Source organism: Alosa pseudoharengus, unplaced genomic scaffold, assembly GCF_046254945.1.
Source record: "Alosa pseudoharengus isolate Yale_2024_CS ecotype anadromous, Long Island Sound unplaced genomic scaffold, YU_APseudo_1.1 YU_APseudo_1.1_scf_15, whole genome shotgun sequence".
NCBI lineage: Eukaryota > Metazoa > Chordata > Actinopteri > Clupeiformes > Clupeidae > Alosa > Alosa pseudoharengus.
Window position 1 is genome coordinate 4,602,365 of NW_027468620.1, and position 13,017 is coordinate 4,615,381.

The following is a 13,017-nucleotide window of genomic DNA, read 5'->3' on the forward strand; positions in this document are numbered from 1 at the left end:
GAGGGAAATTTGGTCTCTGCATTTATCCCAATCCGTGAAACACACTCAGCACACAGTGAACACACAGTGAGGTGAAGCACACACTAATCCCGGCGCAGTGAGCTGCCTGCAACAACAGCGGCGCTCGGGGAGCTGTGAGGTGTTAGGTGCCTTGCTCAAGGGCACTTCAGCAGTGCCTACTGGTCGGGGTTCGAACCGGCAACCCTCCGGTTACAAGTCCGAATCGCTAACCAGTAGGCCACGGCTGCCCCTATATCGATGATTCAACAAATAAGCCCACAACACTCAGTGCAGTTGAGAAACCTTTTCCCAAGTCACTGAGCCACAATGTGCAACACCAATGTTAAGGAATATTGCAGAATATTGAATATTAAGGGATCGCAGAAGCCAGGAAAAGTGAAGTGGACTGAGGCCTCACACAGTATGTAATAGGGCTGGAGATGGAGCACCAATGAGTGAGTGGTCTTGTGAGCGCACCTTCACTTGTTTCTTGAAACATTTTGACAAAAAGATTATAATTCTTCCAAAGTTGACACATATAATCAAAATGACCATAAACTCTACATTTATTAAAAACAAAATATAAACAGTTTTTACTGTACATCAACAATCTTTGCAATCTTCATGAATGTAATAAAGAGGAAATATGGCAAGATCAGTGATATGTTAAAGGAAAACAAGGAATGTAGTGCAGAATATTTTTTCAACCTTTCAAGACGCATCGGACAATGGTGAATTTCATGTAGGATCTTCGAGAACTAAAAGGTTTCCTAGTGAAGACCATTTGGACTTTACTCCAGCCACATCTTCAGCTCAACCTTTTGGGACTTTGAGCTGCAAAATGTTTTGTTAATGGTGAATAGGTCATTGGTCAATGAATCTACTACTTTGTGAGACTATGCCTTCCAAAGACCATTGACCAGTGAGGACTGGATGAAGAGTCTTGTGACAGTTTGGCTATATGATATCTGCAAAAATGACATCTGGATCCTCAGATACCATCTGGCTGAGGGCAAAAGAGTGCAGTCAGGCCTGTGGTCTCATTACTCTCTAGCAGGTCTCTTTTTGGGTCAGCCTTTCCCACTTTGAAGAGAGATGGAAGGTTCCGAATGTGCACCTCCTTTTTAAACTGCTGGCCCAGAGGTTTCTGGTGGATGGAGAGACAGAGCTCATTTAATATAAACATTTAACATAATTACTGCCATATTACCATATTCATGAATGTAAACCTAGTTTAAAAAATATCAGTGTACTCTCCTTTTCCATATTTCATTTTATTTTATAAGATTAACCTTACCCCAATAGAACCAGCGATAAGCTTCTTGAACTGTTCTTTCCTCTTCTTTTCAGTAACCTTATTAGCAGCAGGGTTCAGAATCCTCTGGTCAAACTGGTCCAAAGCCTCCAGCTGGATGTTGGGGATCTGAGTCATGACTGCCCGCAGCTCCAAATAGCGTGGTCTCTGAAGTACAAAATGATCATTCGTATGTAGAAATTATCCAACTAATTGACAGTATTCACTACCATACCACTAACTATCACCACAACCCAATAATGTAAACATTTTACAATAATATAATAAGTCCCAATAATGTAACAGAAAGTTGGTTTCAGAACCAAATAATGTTATAATTCCCAATATTGTAATAACTCGGACAGTGTTTTGGTACCATGCCCCAGTTCCTGCAGCACAGTTGGAAAGTACAACACAGCATAATGGAGTCACAATAGCCACGTTTACATGGGCACTTCTATTACGATAAGAAACGGAATAATGGCATAAAAATTGTCATATAAACATCTCAATTGGAATGTAAATTCCTGATCCGATCAGAATTTTAATCGGAATGAAAGAGGTGGCGTAGTCCGCTCCTATTCCGAATGAACACCCATGTATACGGTCATTTGGATTGACTGCTTCTCAAGGAAAAGTAGGCAACAACGGCTATTCCAATCAAAGATTCTAAAGCGCTTGAGAATACCTGATCGGAATAGAACGTAACCCATGTAAACAGACGGCACACATTTTTCAATCGGAATAGTTGAATAAGAATGACAAAAAATTGTCCAAATCAGTACCTGCAGAGGGAAAGCACCAAAAGCTAGTGCTTCTAAAATACACCAAATATTCACAGTACTCAGTTCTGGTGTGCTGTAGGACTTACCAGGTTCTCATACATAAGTAGTGCAAGCTGTGTAAGGGTGGCATTAGAGCCCTCATGTTGTCCGTGAATCTGTAGTCCTTTCAGCACACTGACATACAGCCATGTCACTGCCTCTGGTAAGAGGTCCCTCCCCACCACCTAAACACAAGGTTTGGCACTCAGATTTGCACAACACAGCTGGTGCAAATGTACAGGCTCGTATTTACTGTTATTTAATTTTCAAAAAATCAGCTTAAAATATTCAGATGAATTGGATGGAAATTCAACTACTATGGAAAGAACATTATTCCTTAGGAAAAGACGTGTGATGCATTTTGTATTTATATTATGCTTAGAACAGAGAAGTGAAAGGAACAGGAAAGATAGTCCAGGCTTATCCTCAATGAATCCCAAACCTGTCTGAGGAGAGTCCAGCAAACCAAAGAGGCAGTGCGGTGGCAGATGCTTGTGTCTTTCCAAGACAGAGACGTGAAGGCAATGGTCAGAAGATTCATGTATATTTCCTGTGTTAAAGATAAAAAGGGGTTCAGGCAGGATTCTTCAGGACTAGATTATACTGTACATACATGGGAACACCCACCCCACCAAGTTCCCCTGTTTTAATTGGTCACCTCATGTTTAAGCAAGCACTTCCCAAGATCAGTAAGTTCATCTGCAGAGTTAGCAGAACTTAGCTGGACACCCTGAGAGGAGTCTGTTGCCATCATCTCTTCTCCTGCCAAAAGAAGCCCATCATTAAACTCAGACTCAATACATTTCCATACATGAAACCACATTACCATATGAATGTTTACCATTTATGTCTGCCGTCTCCTCTTTGCTCCCTATAGGCTCAGGTGCTTTCCTTGATATACATGAAACAACTGATAGAGGGAAAAAGGGCAAAAAACATTAACACTGGTAAATGTCAGCTTGTGTACCTGGGGCCTCCTGTACAAAGTTTGCATACGCACAATAATGTTGCGCACGTCATCTTTCACGCTCACGGTCGGGTGTAATGATATGTACTGTAAGAGCAAATTAATGTGTAAATGCATTTCTCACAGGGTTTAATTTCCAATCAGTCACTGCCACTACTGTGTTTTTGTAATTAATTACAGATGATAAAAGACGTAAGATTCTCGCCATTTCGTTGGATAAGACCACTTCTTTTTTTTTCATTTGATTTCAATTGTTACAGTTTGGAGCAGGTTCGAGTATGGATGGATCCACAAAGGAGTTTTCATTCTTATTAATATTGCGGGATAGGCCATTTTGTCTTCGCGGAGGTCTGCACTCTTGAGTGGCCTTCTAGTTAGCATATTAAAATGAGTGTGATTGAGGGAGAAAAGATGGTGGAATGCTGCGTACACAGTTTCATATATCAGAATTTTTTTGTGCCTACACTAGTTTCCAGATTTGCACGTACACAATGTTTTAGTATGAATTCCACCCAAGTCTTTGTACATGAGGCCCCAGATCTTAACACTGGAATTTTCCTATCCAATAGCGAGTTGACACCTCTAAGCACCGACGTACACACCTGGTATTAGAATTAGGTCCTCTGCACACGTGTCACATTATCAAATCTCATTTCTCCGCTCTATAGTTAATACACATGTACACATAATGTCTGATTGGAACAATACTGATACTGCCTTACATTAGTAAATCTGCTAAATGAATAAATGTAATTTGATTTGACTACATACAGAAAATGTTTGCTGACCTTGAAGTGATTTTTTTTTCAGAAGCAGCACAATATTGGTATCAGCCAACTGCTGAAGCCATGCGTCTGCGCAATTATTAGACGTTCTCTCTCACTTCATTCTCTCTCACACGCAAAGTCTAATATGACAAAATGTAGTAATAATGTGTTATTTTTCCTTAAGTCGTCTGAAGTATCACACACCTATTTAGGACTGTCAAGTCGCTATAGGATAAAAAAATCTGACTAATGTCATTAATGTCAGTAGTGAGCTTCAGTATGTATGTTAGTTAAACTGTTTAAATTGAAAAGCTAAAGTGACTTACTGAGTAGATCTAGGAGCTCCCTGGTCACAATACGCACCAGCTGTTCCTCCAACATCTCTTGAGTTACCTGTGTCTCCTCCAAAATCAGACTCTCCTCTTCTGCGCCACTGGGAACACACAAGGAAATGGTTATTTAAGCAGGATATCCACTTGCTTTTTTGGTGTACAAATTCAACTGAAGACCTTTTAAAGACCTTAAAGGAAAAAATAATATGTTCACCAGCATAGCAAAGGGTGACATTAACCTATGCAAGTTGAGTGCCCGGTACCTATTTACAATACAAGCAAATAGGCATTTCAGACTGGAAATGGTCATTGTATATGGTCACACAAAATACAGGTAAAATAAAAATAAAAGAAATAAATAATATAAAAAAATGACACGCTCCGTAATTATAGAAACTGTATAAAACAAGTGACCTACCTTTGTCTTCTTCTAGTCTGTGCCATTGCTCACAGAGAAAGTCCCTCTACTCAATAGTCTTCTGTTCCTTATGTTATGCTATATTGCCACAGGTCTATCTCTGTAGGGAACTTTTCTATGTAGTCATGCGATTATGATCAGTGACTTGCTCGGCCATTACTTTTGGACACAGACTTCACGCGACTGCATTTTCTCCATGCAATCGACTAGTAGGGACTTTCTCAGGAACCATGCTACACCCACAAACGGTATACCCTCCCCCCCCACACACACACCCACACATACACGGTATACCCCCCCCCCCCCAACACACATACACCATACCACCCGCCCCCACCCCCAAACCAAATGGGACTTCAGGAAATGTGAGCTAATGTGGCAAGTGAAGGCCATGGACATAGCATCTCCACCTTAGAACTCTTACCCCAGACTACTCCGTTGGTTGATGATCTGCCATCTCAAGGTAAGTCTCTGTAACAAGAGTAACAATTCCAAAATATTTGCCAATCAAGTCTCATTCAAACATACGTTAAACAGTAAAGCTGTACATCATTTCATTTCCTGCCAGTGTGGTTGTTTATGCAACCACAGAACACTACTAGGTTGCAGTAGTTGTCATGCAGTCCGAATATATTCCTAATTATAAAGTTCATGCTGCATATCAATTCAGTTGTGTTATGCAGCATTCTGATATGCAGCTAGAGTATTAATTAGAATGGGTGTGTATGCTTGTGAACAATTTCTACACGTTCCTCTGCTTCTGTAACTTACTATTATGGTGTGATATTGCATTTTTCCTGAACATTTATCTTCATTGTGGACAGATTTGTTAACTCAAGACATATTAAATACTGCACTGCCCCAGCTGTGTAGACGTCATCTTCATCTTAAAAATATACAATTTCTGTTTACTCATTACAGTGAGTGTGTTTAGTTATAGTCAGTTTAGCTATATCACTGGAGGGTCATTCCGTGTCAAATCAGATAAGGTTGTTACTGTGCTGTCTCAGATTTTCTTTAAACCTTGTCTACATCATTAATGGGTCCAAAAAACCAAGCCCTGTAAAATAATTCCGTTGAAATTTCAGCCTGATTTACAACCTGAAAAACACATTATGTGGGAATCCATGTATTTTTCACATCCAGACCAAACTTGGCATGTTATGAGACAACAATGTTCTCAGTATGACCACTTAACTACAAACTGTATGGCATGCTTATTGATTTTCTATAAGGTCCATGATTTGAAAAAAGTGCAAAAAGAGTGACATTGAAGGTATTACAAACTGTTTTTTGTATCCATGTGGTATCATTTAAGTAAGGGATAATGTATAGAACGCCGGACATTATTGGGAAAATAAGTCCCGACAGGGCGTGTAGTAATTAACAGTATCCTGTGCCAATATATGAGGTCCCCACAAAAAATAACCATGAATATATCAAGGATAAAAACAAGGGAAGGTCATTTTAATTTTAAAAGGATTAAAATAGTATGTGCTGTAGCTAATAGGAACATTAACATCTATTGCATCATTATCATTGTATAGACATTTAGTGTACACAGAGCCAGTGTTGTACCACAGATTAATATAATACATACGGCATTGGCACTTTGTACACTAAATCATCAAGCATTCTATTTCAACATAGACTGTCATGCTCTTACTAATTATCCCATATACCATTTTATCCCATACAAGACAATATGTTTGTCTTCTATCCAACAAAGTTTGGTCAGGCTTGGAATGCAACTTTAAGATATTAATGCAGAAATATGGCTTCCAAGATAAGGCATTTTTGAGAGTGTAATAACTAAAAAACCCAAGGGTGAAATAAAATATGAAAACGCTGAAATTAAACAAAAATATTTTACAGGTGTTAGTTTTCGGACCTAAATATAATTCAGACAAACTTAGAGCAAAATCTGAGACCATGCAGCAAGTATTTTACCAGATTCTGTCCGATTTGACAGGGAATGACCCTGGAGTAAACTAAAAGACTTGGAAATGAAAGTTTAGCAGGAAACAACTTTTCACCTGCAGCATGTACACAAATAGAGGTCCTAGCAGGGGGCAGAGTAGGCTCTCATAATAATCTTGAGGACAGGAAAGGACCAGCTGCTTCATGAACACCCGTGAAAAGTAACAATAAGGAAAAGAACCATAATACAGCAATAGTACAGAAAACCGTTATCAAACAATGTTGTTACGTCTGAAGCAGATAAAGTCATCAAAAGGATATTTAGCAAAGGGCGAAGTCTGTGGTCTGGAACATTGTCTAAATTGCTGAGAACAGAGTTGGTGATCTGATGGGTCAGCCCATCAATGGTATAGAAGTCCTGCACAAGGGAGGGACCCAGGCTCCCCAGCACATGAAAACTACAAAAACAATGATATAAATTAGAGGAAATGGGACACAGGTGAAAAAGAAAGAGTTTTCACATGCCACTGAAACTTACCAATTGTCATAAAGGGTACAAAAGAAGCCTTGCATGCGCTCCAGAGCTGTTTTGTATGCAGGGGAGTCATAGACATCGAGCACAGGTTGCGGCAGGCCTGCAGAAGAGACATCTTCAGTGGAGTGAACAGTGAACAAGAATTGTGTAGTCTTAGCTGTAAGGGTGATATTCTTACCCAGTACTAAATTTTTTTCCACATCCATGACCTCATGTGCTCTAATGAAAGTCTCACTGAGGCGAGCCATGTTTTCTGGTAAGAACAAGCTGTTATGGGTCCTATAACAGACATGAGCAAGCAGGCCTTTAGTTAAAATACAAACAAAATACAAACTTGAAAGTGAACAGTGCTGAGGGTAATAATATCTGTAGTGAAGCTGAGTACACCAACCTGATGAGGCCTAGGAGATTGGGCAAAAGGGCCAAGACCTGAGTGGCGCAAGGATTCCTGAAGATAGGGTCTCCATTAGCTGTTTGACTCATCACAAACCCCCCTGAGTGCGCTTCTTGTGGATCAGATGGCCAGCGGGCACGCTTTACCACACCCATCAGCGTATATACACAAAAACTAATCTGGATCAGGAAGGGGTAGGAGTAAAAAACATCAATTTACAGAAGAATGAATGGTGTCATTTAGGCCTCATAATCAGTAGTAGTTTCACATACAATGCCAATTAGAAGTTGTATATACTCCATGTGCACAAAAAAAAAAAAAAAATCCCCCAAATGCAGCTGTACTGCATATTATATGACTGGTGACACTACAGCTGAACAACGGACACCACTCATTTCTTTTTCACTTCTTTATTAGAACAAAGACTAGTGTGACGTCAAGTTCCTGACATAGACAAAAACATACTGGAAGGAAAATTCAGAACTTGAAGAGATATCTCTGCATGCCTAGAAGAAATTACAGGCAACTGCCACTTTTAGAAAAAGCTTGACAGTTCACTTTTACGTATGCCTATTTAATTGCTAACCAAAATATGCCCTTCCCCTGCACATCCAGGTCTTTGGTCTGTTTTATCCAGTGCAATTGAGACAAAGTTACTAAGCCCTGTGATCATATAGTAACGCCATTTATTAGACAGACAATTTCACTTCACATAATGCTACTGTATACAAACTTGTATGCACTATACTTTCCAATAAAAGATTTTCCCATGATCAATGTATGCTTACCCGTGAGCGACTGATGCCAAACTGATCCTCAGTGCTGGGGTCACTGATGACCTGATCAGCACCGACATGAGCCAGAAATAGAGCTGGGTCCCACAAAACACTGAAACATTCATGAGACTGGTTAGGGAAGTGCAGATAGAAACCACAAACAATGTGTAAGACATAAAGCTGTTTTATGGTTCCTTGTCAAATCAATGACGTAGCTACGCTATTGCCTCTACGTCTTTTTTAGTTGCGTCTCCTGTGTCTGTGTAGCTCACCACAAGGGTATCTGACAGTGTACAATCGGATAACCCCGTTATTGTAACTAAAATATGTCTGTGGTGATTTGCAAAGCCAGCAAGGAATCAAGTCAGCAAACTAGCATGTAAGCAAACTATTCACAGTAGGGAGCTGAAGTACATTATACAACAATTGGGTTCTATGGAACTATTTATTTGTTTCTGATTGGTTTCATTTGTTCCATGAGTTGGAATATCCCTGGACATTTCAACTCAGACTTTGCACAGCTAATAATAAATCACTCCGCGATACAATGCGAAGATTTGACACAATGTTCTCATCCCATCCCTCCACTATTTCAAGTTACTCCTTAGCAAACCATAACGAAACAGTGCTTCACCACATCTGTGGATTAAGCCACACAGTCAACTCAATGTAAGTAAGATAAACGAGGATGCTCTCAGCATTGCCGACTTTCAACATTTCTTTCAAGAAGACACGTAAACCACAAAGACCCGTAATGAGGGATCTGGAATGTTGGTTACCTAGCAACCAAGACACTGTCTATTGAAAAGGGAACTGTGTTTTGATGCGTAAGAACGATGTCGAAATTACATTTTTTAAACAATAATGGGGTGTTTTCAGATTATTTAGTTTGTGGTAGAATTGTTGTATAAAAGCAATATAGCACTCGTGATCGTGGGATTGGTCATGGATATTCCCACGGCTGTTGTTGCCTGCGCCACTCGGCCTCCGGCCTCGTGGCTACGGCCGAACAACACCCGTGGGAATATCCATGACCAACCCCACTCTCACTCGTGCTATATTGCTTAAACGTCCATCAACACATGGGGGCGAGTTGACCAATCATAGTTGTTGCAATCTCAGTCGCCTTGACATGTTTCAGGCTACGATGTAGGGTTTGGAGTAGAGAACATGGCAATACAGAGGCTGTGCGTAGCTACTGTGTTGGTTCAGAATTGTTGATGCAGAACCATAAATAAAGCTTTATGCTTCCATTTATATCTAAATAATACATGTCTGCCCCTACGATCATTATTTGAGATCAATGACAGTTTTTAAGTTCAAATTGTAGGAATGCAAGTCATGCAAATACAAAGATATTTATCCACATACTACACATACTGACAGACATAACACAAAGCCTTAAGTGCACAAACCTCGTCATCTCCTTGGAGAGCCAATGAGTTCTGACCGGAGCCATGAGCTCCTCCAGAAAAGCCTCCTGTTTACTATAGTCTTTAAATTGATTACTGATCAGAACCAGTGCTTCCATCAGAGCACATTTCTCCATCTGAGTCAGCAACAGATCATTGGCAAACAGCTTCTTCACATGTGTATAGAGCATGTCAAAGCATGGCTAAAAACAAACAAACACAAAAATACTCACACACTAACTTACACTTACAGAAGACAACACTTTCTCTCTACTCTTCTTTTCCTTCCCTCTTTTGAAGGCCATTATATCCAACCTCTCCCTCTAACTCTCTTGCAGTCTTGATTGTTGATTTTGTAAATGATCATTTTAAATAATCAGTTAATGATTATATAACCTAGAAGGTAATCAATTCACCACAGCATTTATACATAGTGAAATGGTAGATATGCCATCAAATGTTTGTCATTAGCCTTACCTCTCCCCTTCTGTGCAATTCTATCTTTGTTTAACTTAGGCTACTTTGTGTCAGTTGGTCTCTGATTATCTGCTGCATGAATTTAAAGCATCCTCAGGCAGAAAGTAACGTGGTAGTTCTTTTTTATCCCCTCCCTTGCTCTCTTAAGGAGTAAAGAGTATCATACAAATAACATATAAAGGCTACTCTTCACATCAAATATCATTTGGGTGTGTGCAATTTACATGATGTTTCACGCCTTAAAACAAAAACAATTTCTGAGCCTGAATTATCAGGCATTTTTGAAGATGTCATAGGCCTTATGGACATTTATTAGCATAGCCTAGTAGAGTAAGCATGATAATACATGCATATTTGTTGGAACAAATCAGACAACAAATAAACTTGCTTGAGACACAGACTTTTTCAGGCCAACATTACAAATGCAAGCCTAGTCTACCCTATTTTATTTGATGAAGTTGATTTGAAATGTTTTAACCTGCAGCCTAGGATACTTGCAGTTTAACTAATCATGTTGTGAGAACAGTGTTCCAGATGAGGCCATTCTGAAAGTTTCTTAAACAATACATCATGCCAATCAGCATTGCTTTAGTCTTGGAATGACACATGTCAGTTTAGGAGCAATTCATCTTTAATTCACATTAGCCTTTACTATACTTATAAAGTTCTGTGTTAAAGTTGTCTGAATTTGTTTCACTTTTTGCCCACCTAAATTGATCAAACTTCATGTATTCTTCATCACAGAAACTCGTTGTAGCCTATACAGTTGAACACAATAGCCCACGTCTATTTTTTCACATGCGAAAACAGCAACATAAGGTTAGCGATCTAATATTGCTGAAGTCACAACATGTTGCTACACTGCTACGCTAATCTACACGTTTTGAATACTTAATTCTCAAAGTTTCAACTATCCCACCTGTGACATCCCTAGACATCTTTCCTGGTAGGCTCACATCACTATTCCAACTGACATTTCAGACAGGCCTGCGCTTGCACACACTTTCACTTTAAATGGGATGAGAACCGTGAACATAAGTTTCAAAATAAAGGCGATAGTTTATTTTTTGAAGCTTCAGACTTTCTCTTGGGAAGCTGTTAGGCCTATCTTCTCTAATGTAGCTGGCTAGACCATGTCATTGCAACATACACAAGTGGGGGCAGAATTGTGTCAGAGTGACAATGCATTGGTTGATTTGGTTACAAAGTCACATGTTAAGTTATTGTAATGATGCTATTAATAAATAATGAGCTGTAAAGTAAAGCCAGACTTTTAAAAAGATTTTTTTAAAGGATATCAACTAATTATTGTCATCATCAAAATCACAAAAAATATCGAGATTTTATTTTGTCCATATCGCCCACCCCTAGTACCCAACTGACCTGTTGGTCAACCTGCAACCATAACTGACTATAATACATATTGATATTTTTTGAATGAACCAGCCCTAATACAGATATAATAAAGCATTTAAAAATATAAACGTTCATCCTGTTAGCTTGAATTTTAAACAATGAGTGAAATATGAGGGGAGAAAGAAGGAACAGCTGTCAAATACCAGGATGAACTGTGGATAGTCCCGACACATCTTGACAATGGAAGAACAGGCATGTCTTCTAACATTCTTCACAGCTCGTGTGCGGGGTGCCTAAAAACACACAAGTTCAAGAGTGGTTCAGCAATTTTATTACTGACTACTTTTTTCTGTCATTCTGGCCATTATTGACACCTTCACTACAGCCACACACTGAGGAAATCAAAAGTATTTCATTTCATCGTCATGTGTGTTCATTTGGTTTCATAGTCATCTGTCAGTCAATGAAACGGAAGTACATCTGACCTTGTTTTCTTCCACCACTTCAAATGTGATGGCGGCAAACAGCTGCAAAATGAGAGCATAACTCTTAGTTTACCTTCAACAACTACAATTGACAACTGAAGACACTAATGAAGCTGACGGTGACACAGATTTAATGAACATACCTTAGAGAGCACCTGAGGAAGAAGCTGTGGCTTGTGTGTGGCATATGGGAAGAGTGAGGAAACATTGGTGAGGACACAGGACAAAATGAGGGGGTCTCTTGTGTCATAAGACAGGACCATCTGTAGCAGCTCAACGCCTTGTTCAATAGGAAGTCTCTGGACGAAGGAAAGAAGGGAGGCATCATTATAATTCTCTCAACATCTTTTACTTTTGCAGCTTCTGTGGTTTGCAGTTCTGTGGTTCAGGAGAGACATTCACACAAAAATGTAAGAAAGGCCTTCACTGCACAACGTTGGCAACTATGCCAAAACTCCATAAAGCTCCTTTAAAGTAACAGTAAGCAACAATCATGCAAAAAATCCTCTCTTATTTCGGTGTAGTGGTCAGGTGAATACGTTTATTATCACATCATCACAATTGTGTTTGCCCTTTTTAAATAATAACGATAACTGAACTCACCCAAAAGCTTACAGTGGTGGACGAGGTACACACCCCTGGCAAATATTGATTTAATGTTGCTTTTCTCTTGACCAATATGTTTGTTCTGACTGAAAATGACACTGCCACATGGCTAAAGGTTTAATCATCTTTTTTAATATTTTTATGAAAAATGGCATGTACAAAATTATTCATAACGTAACCTTCTCAAAGTAAACGATAACACTAAAACAAGGGGCTACATTAAGATTTTTGGAGGAAAAGATCAGACAGTCTGCCGAGAGACCTGCCCCAATAGGCGGCATTGGACCATTAAAACACACAATGATCCAATGAACCAAACAAGGCAAGAAATGGTTAGCAGAAAACAATATCAACATTTTAGAGTGGCCCAGTCCAAGTCCAGAGTCAATCAGTCAAAAAAGTGAGCACAAGGCCAGAGTGATGGCAAATAATCGTTCCTGCCACAAACCCGGAT

General features: G+C 39.4%; 1 protein-coding gene across 1 annotated transcript in view; it reads right to left on the minus strand.

The window, feature by feature from the left end:
• Nucleotides 1–548: 548 nt before the first annotated feature.
• The window catches only part of xpo5 (exportin 5), a 39,695-nt gene continuing 27,226 nt past the window's right edge, over nt 549–13,017 (minus strand). Inside the window, exons 16-33 of the mRNA XM_076285297.1 lie at nt 12,101–12,256; nt 11,958–11,999; nt 11,676–11,765; nt 9,643–9,842; nt 8,240–8,339; nt 7,449–7,630; nt 7,236–7,336; nt 7,061–7,157; nt 6,844–6,980; nt 6,639–6,736; nt 5,027–5,073; nt 4,179–4,285; nt 2,960–3,028; nt 2,777–2,880; nt 2,561–2,668; nt 2,166–2,303; nt 1,298–1,462; nt 549–1,147 (exon numbers count right to left, since the gene is read on the minus strand). Of these exons, the coding sequence (XP_076141412.1) occupies nt 992–1,147; nt 1,298–1,462; nt 2,166–2,303; nt 2,561–2,668; nt 2,777–2,880; nt 2,960–3,028; nt 4,179–4,285; nt 5,027–5,073; nt 6,639–6,736; nt 6,844–6,980; nt 7,061–7,157; nt 7,236–7,336; nt 7,449–7,630; nt 8,240–8,339; nt 9,643–9,842; nt 11,676–11,765; nt 11,958–11,999; nt 12,101–12,256 (2,097 nt within the window). The 3' untranslated portion in view covers nt 549–991. The remainder of the gene's footprint in view (nt 1,148–1,297; nt 1,463–2,165; nt 2,304–2,560; nt 2,669–2,776; nt 2,881–2,959; nt 3,029–4,178; nt 4,286–5,026; nt 5,074–6,638; nt 6,737–6,843; nt 6,981–7,060; nt 7,158–7,235; nt 7,337–7,448; nt 7,631–8,239; nt 8,340–9,642; nt 9,843–11,675; nt 11,766–11,957; nt 12,000–12,100; nt 12,257–13,017) is intronic.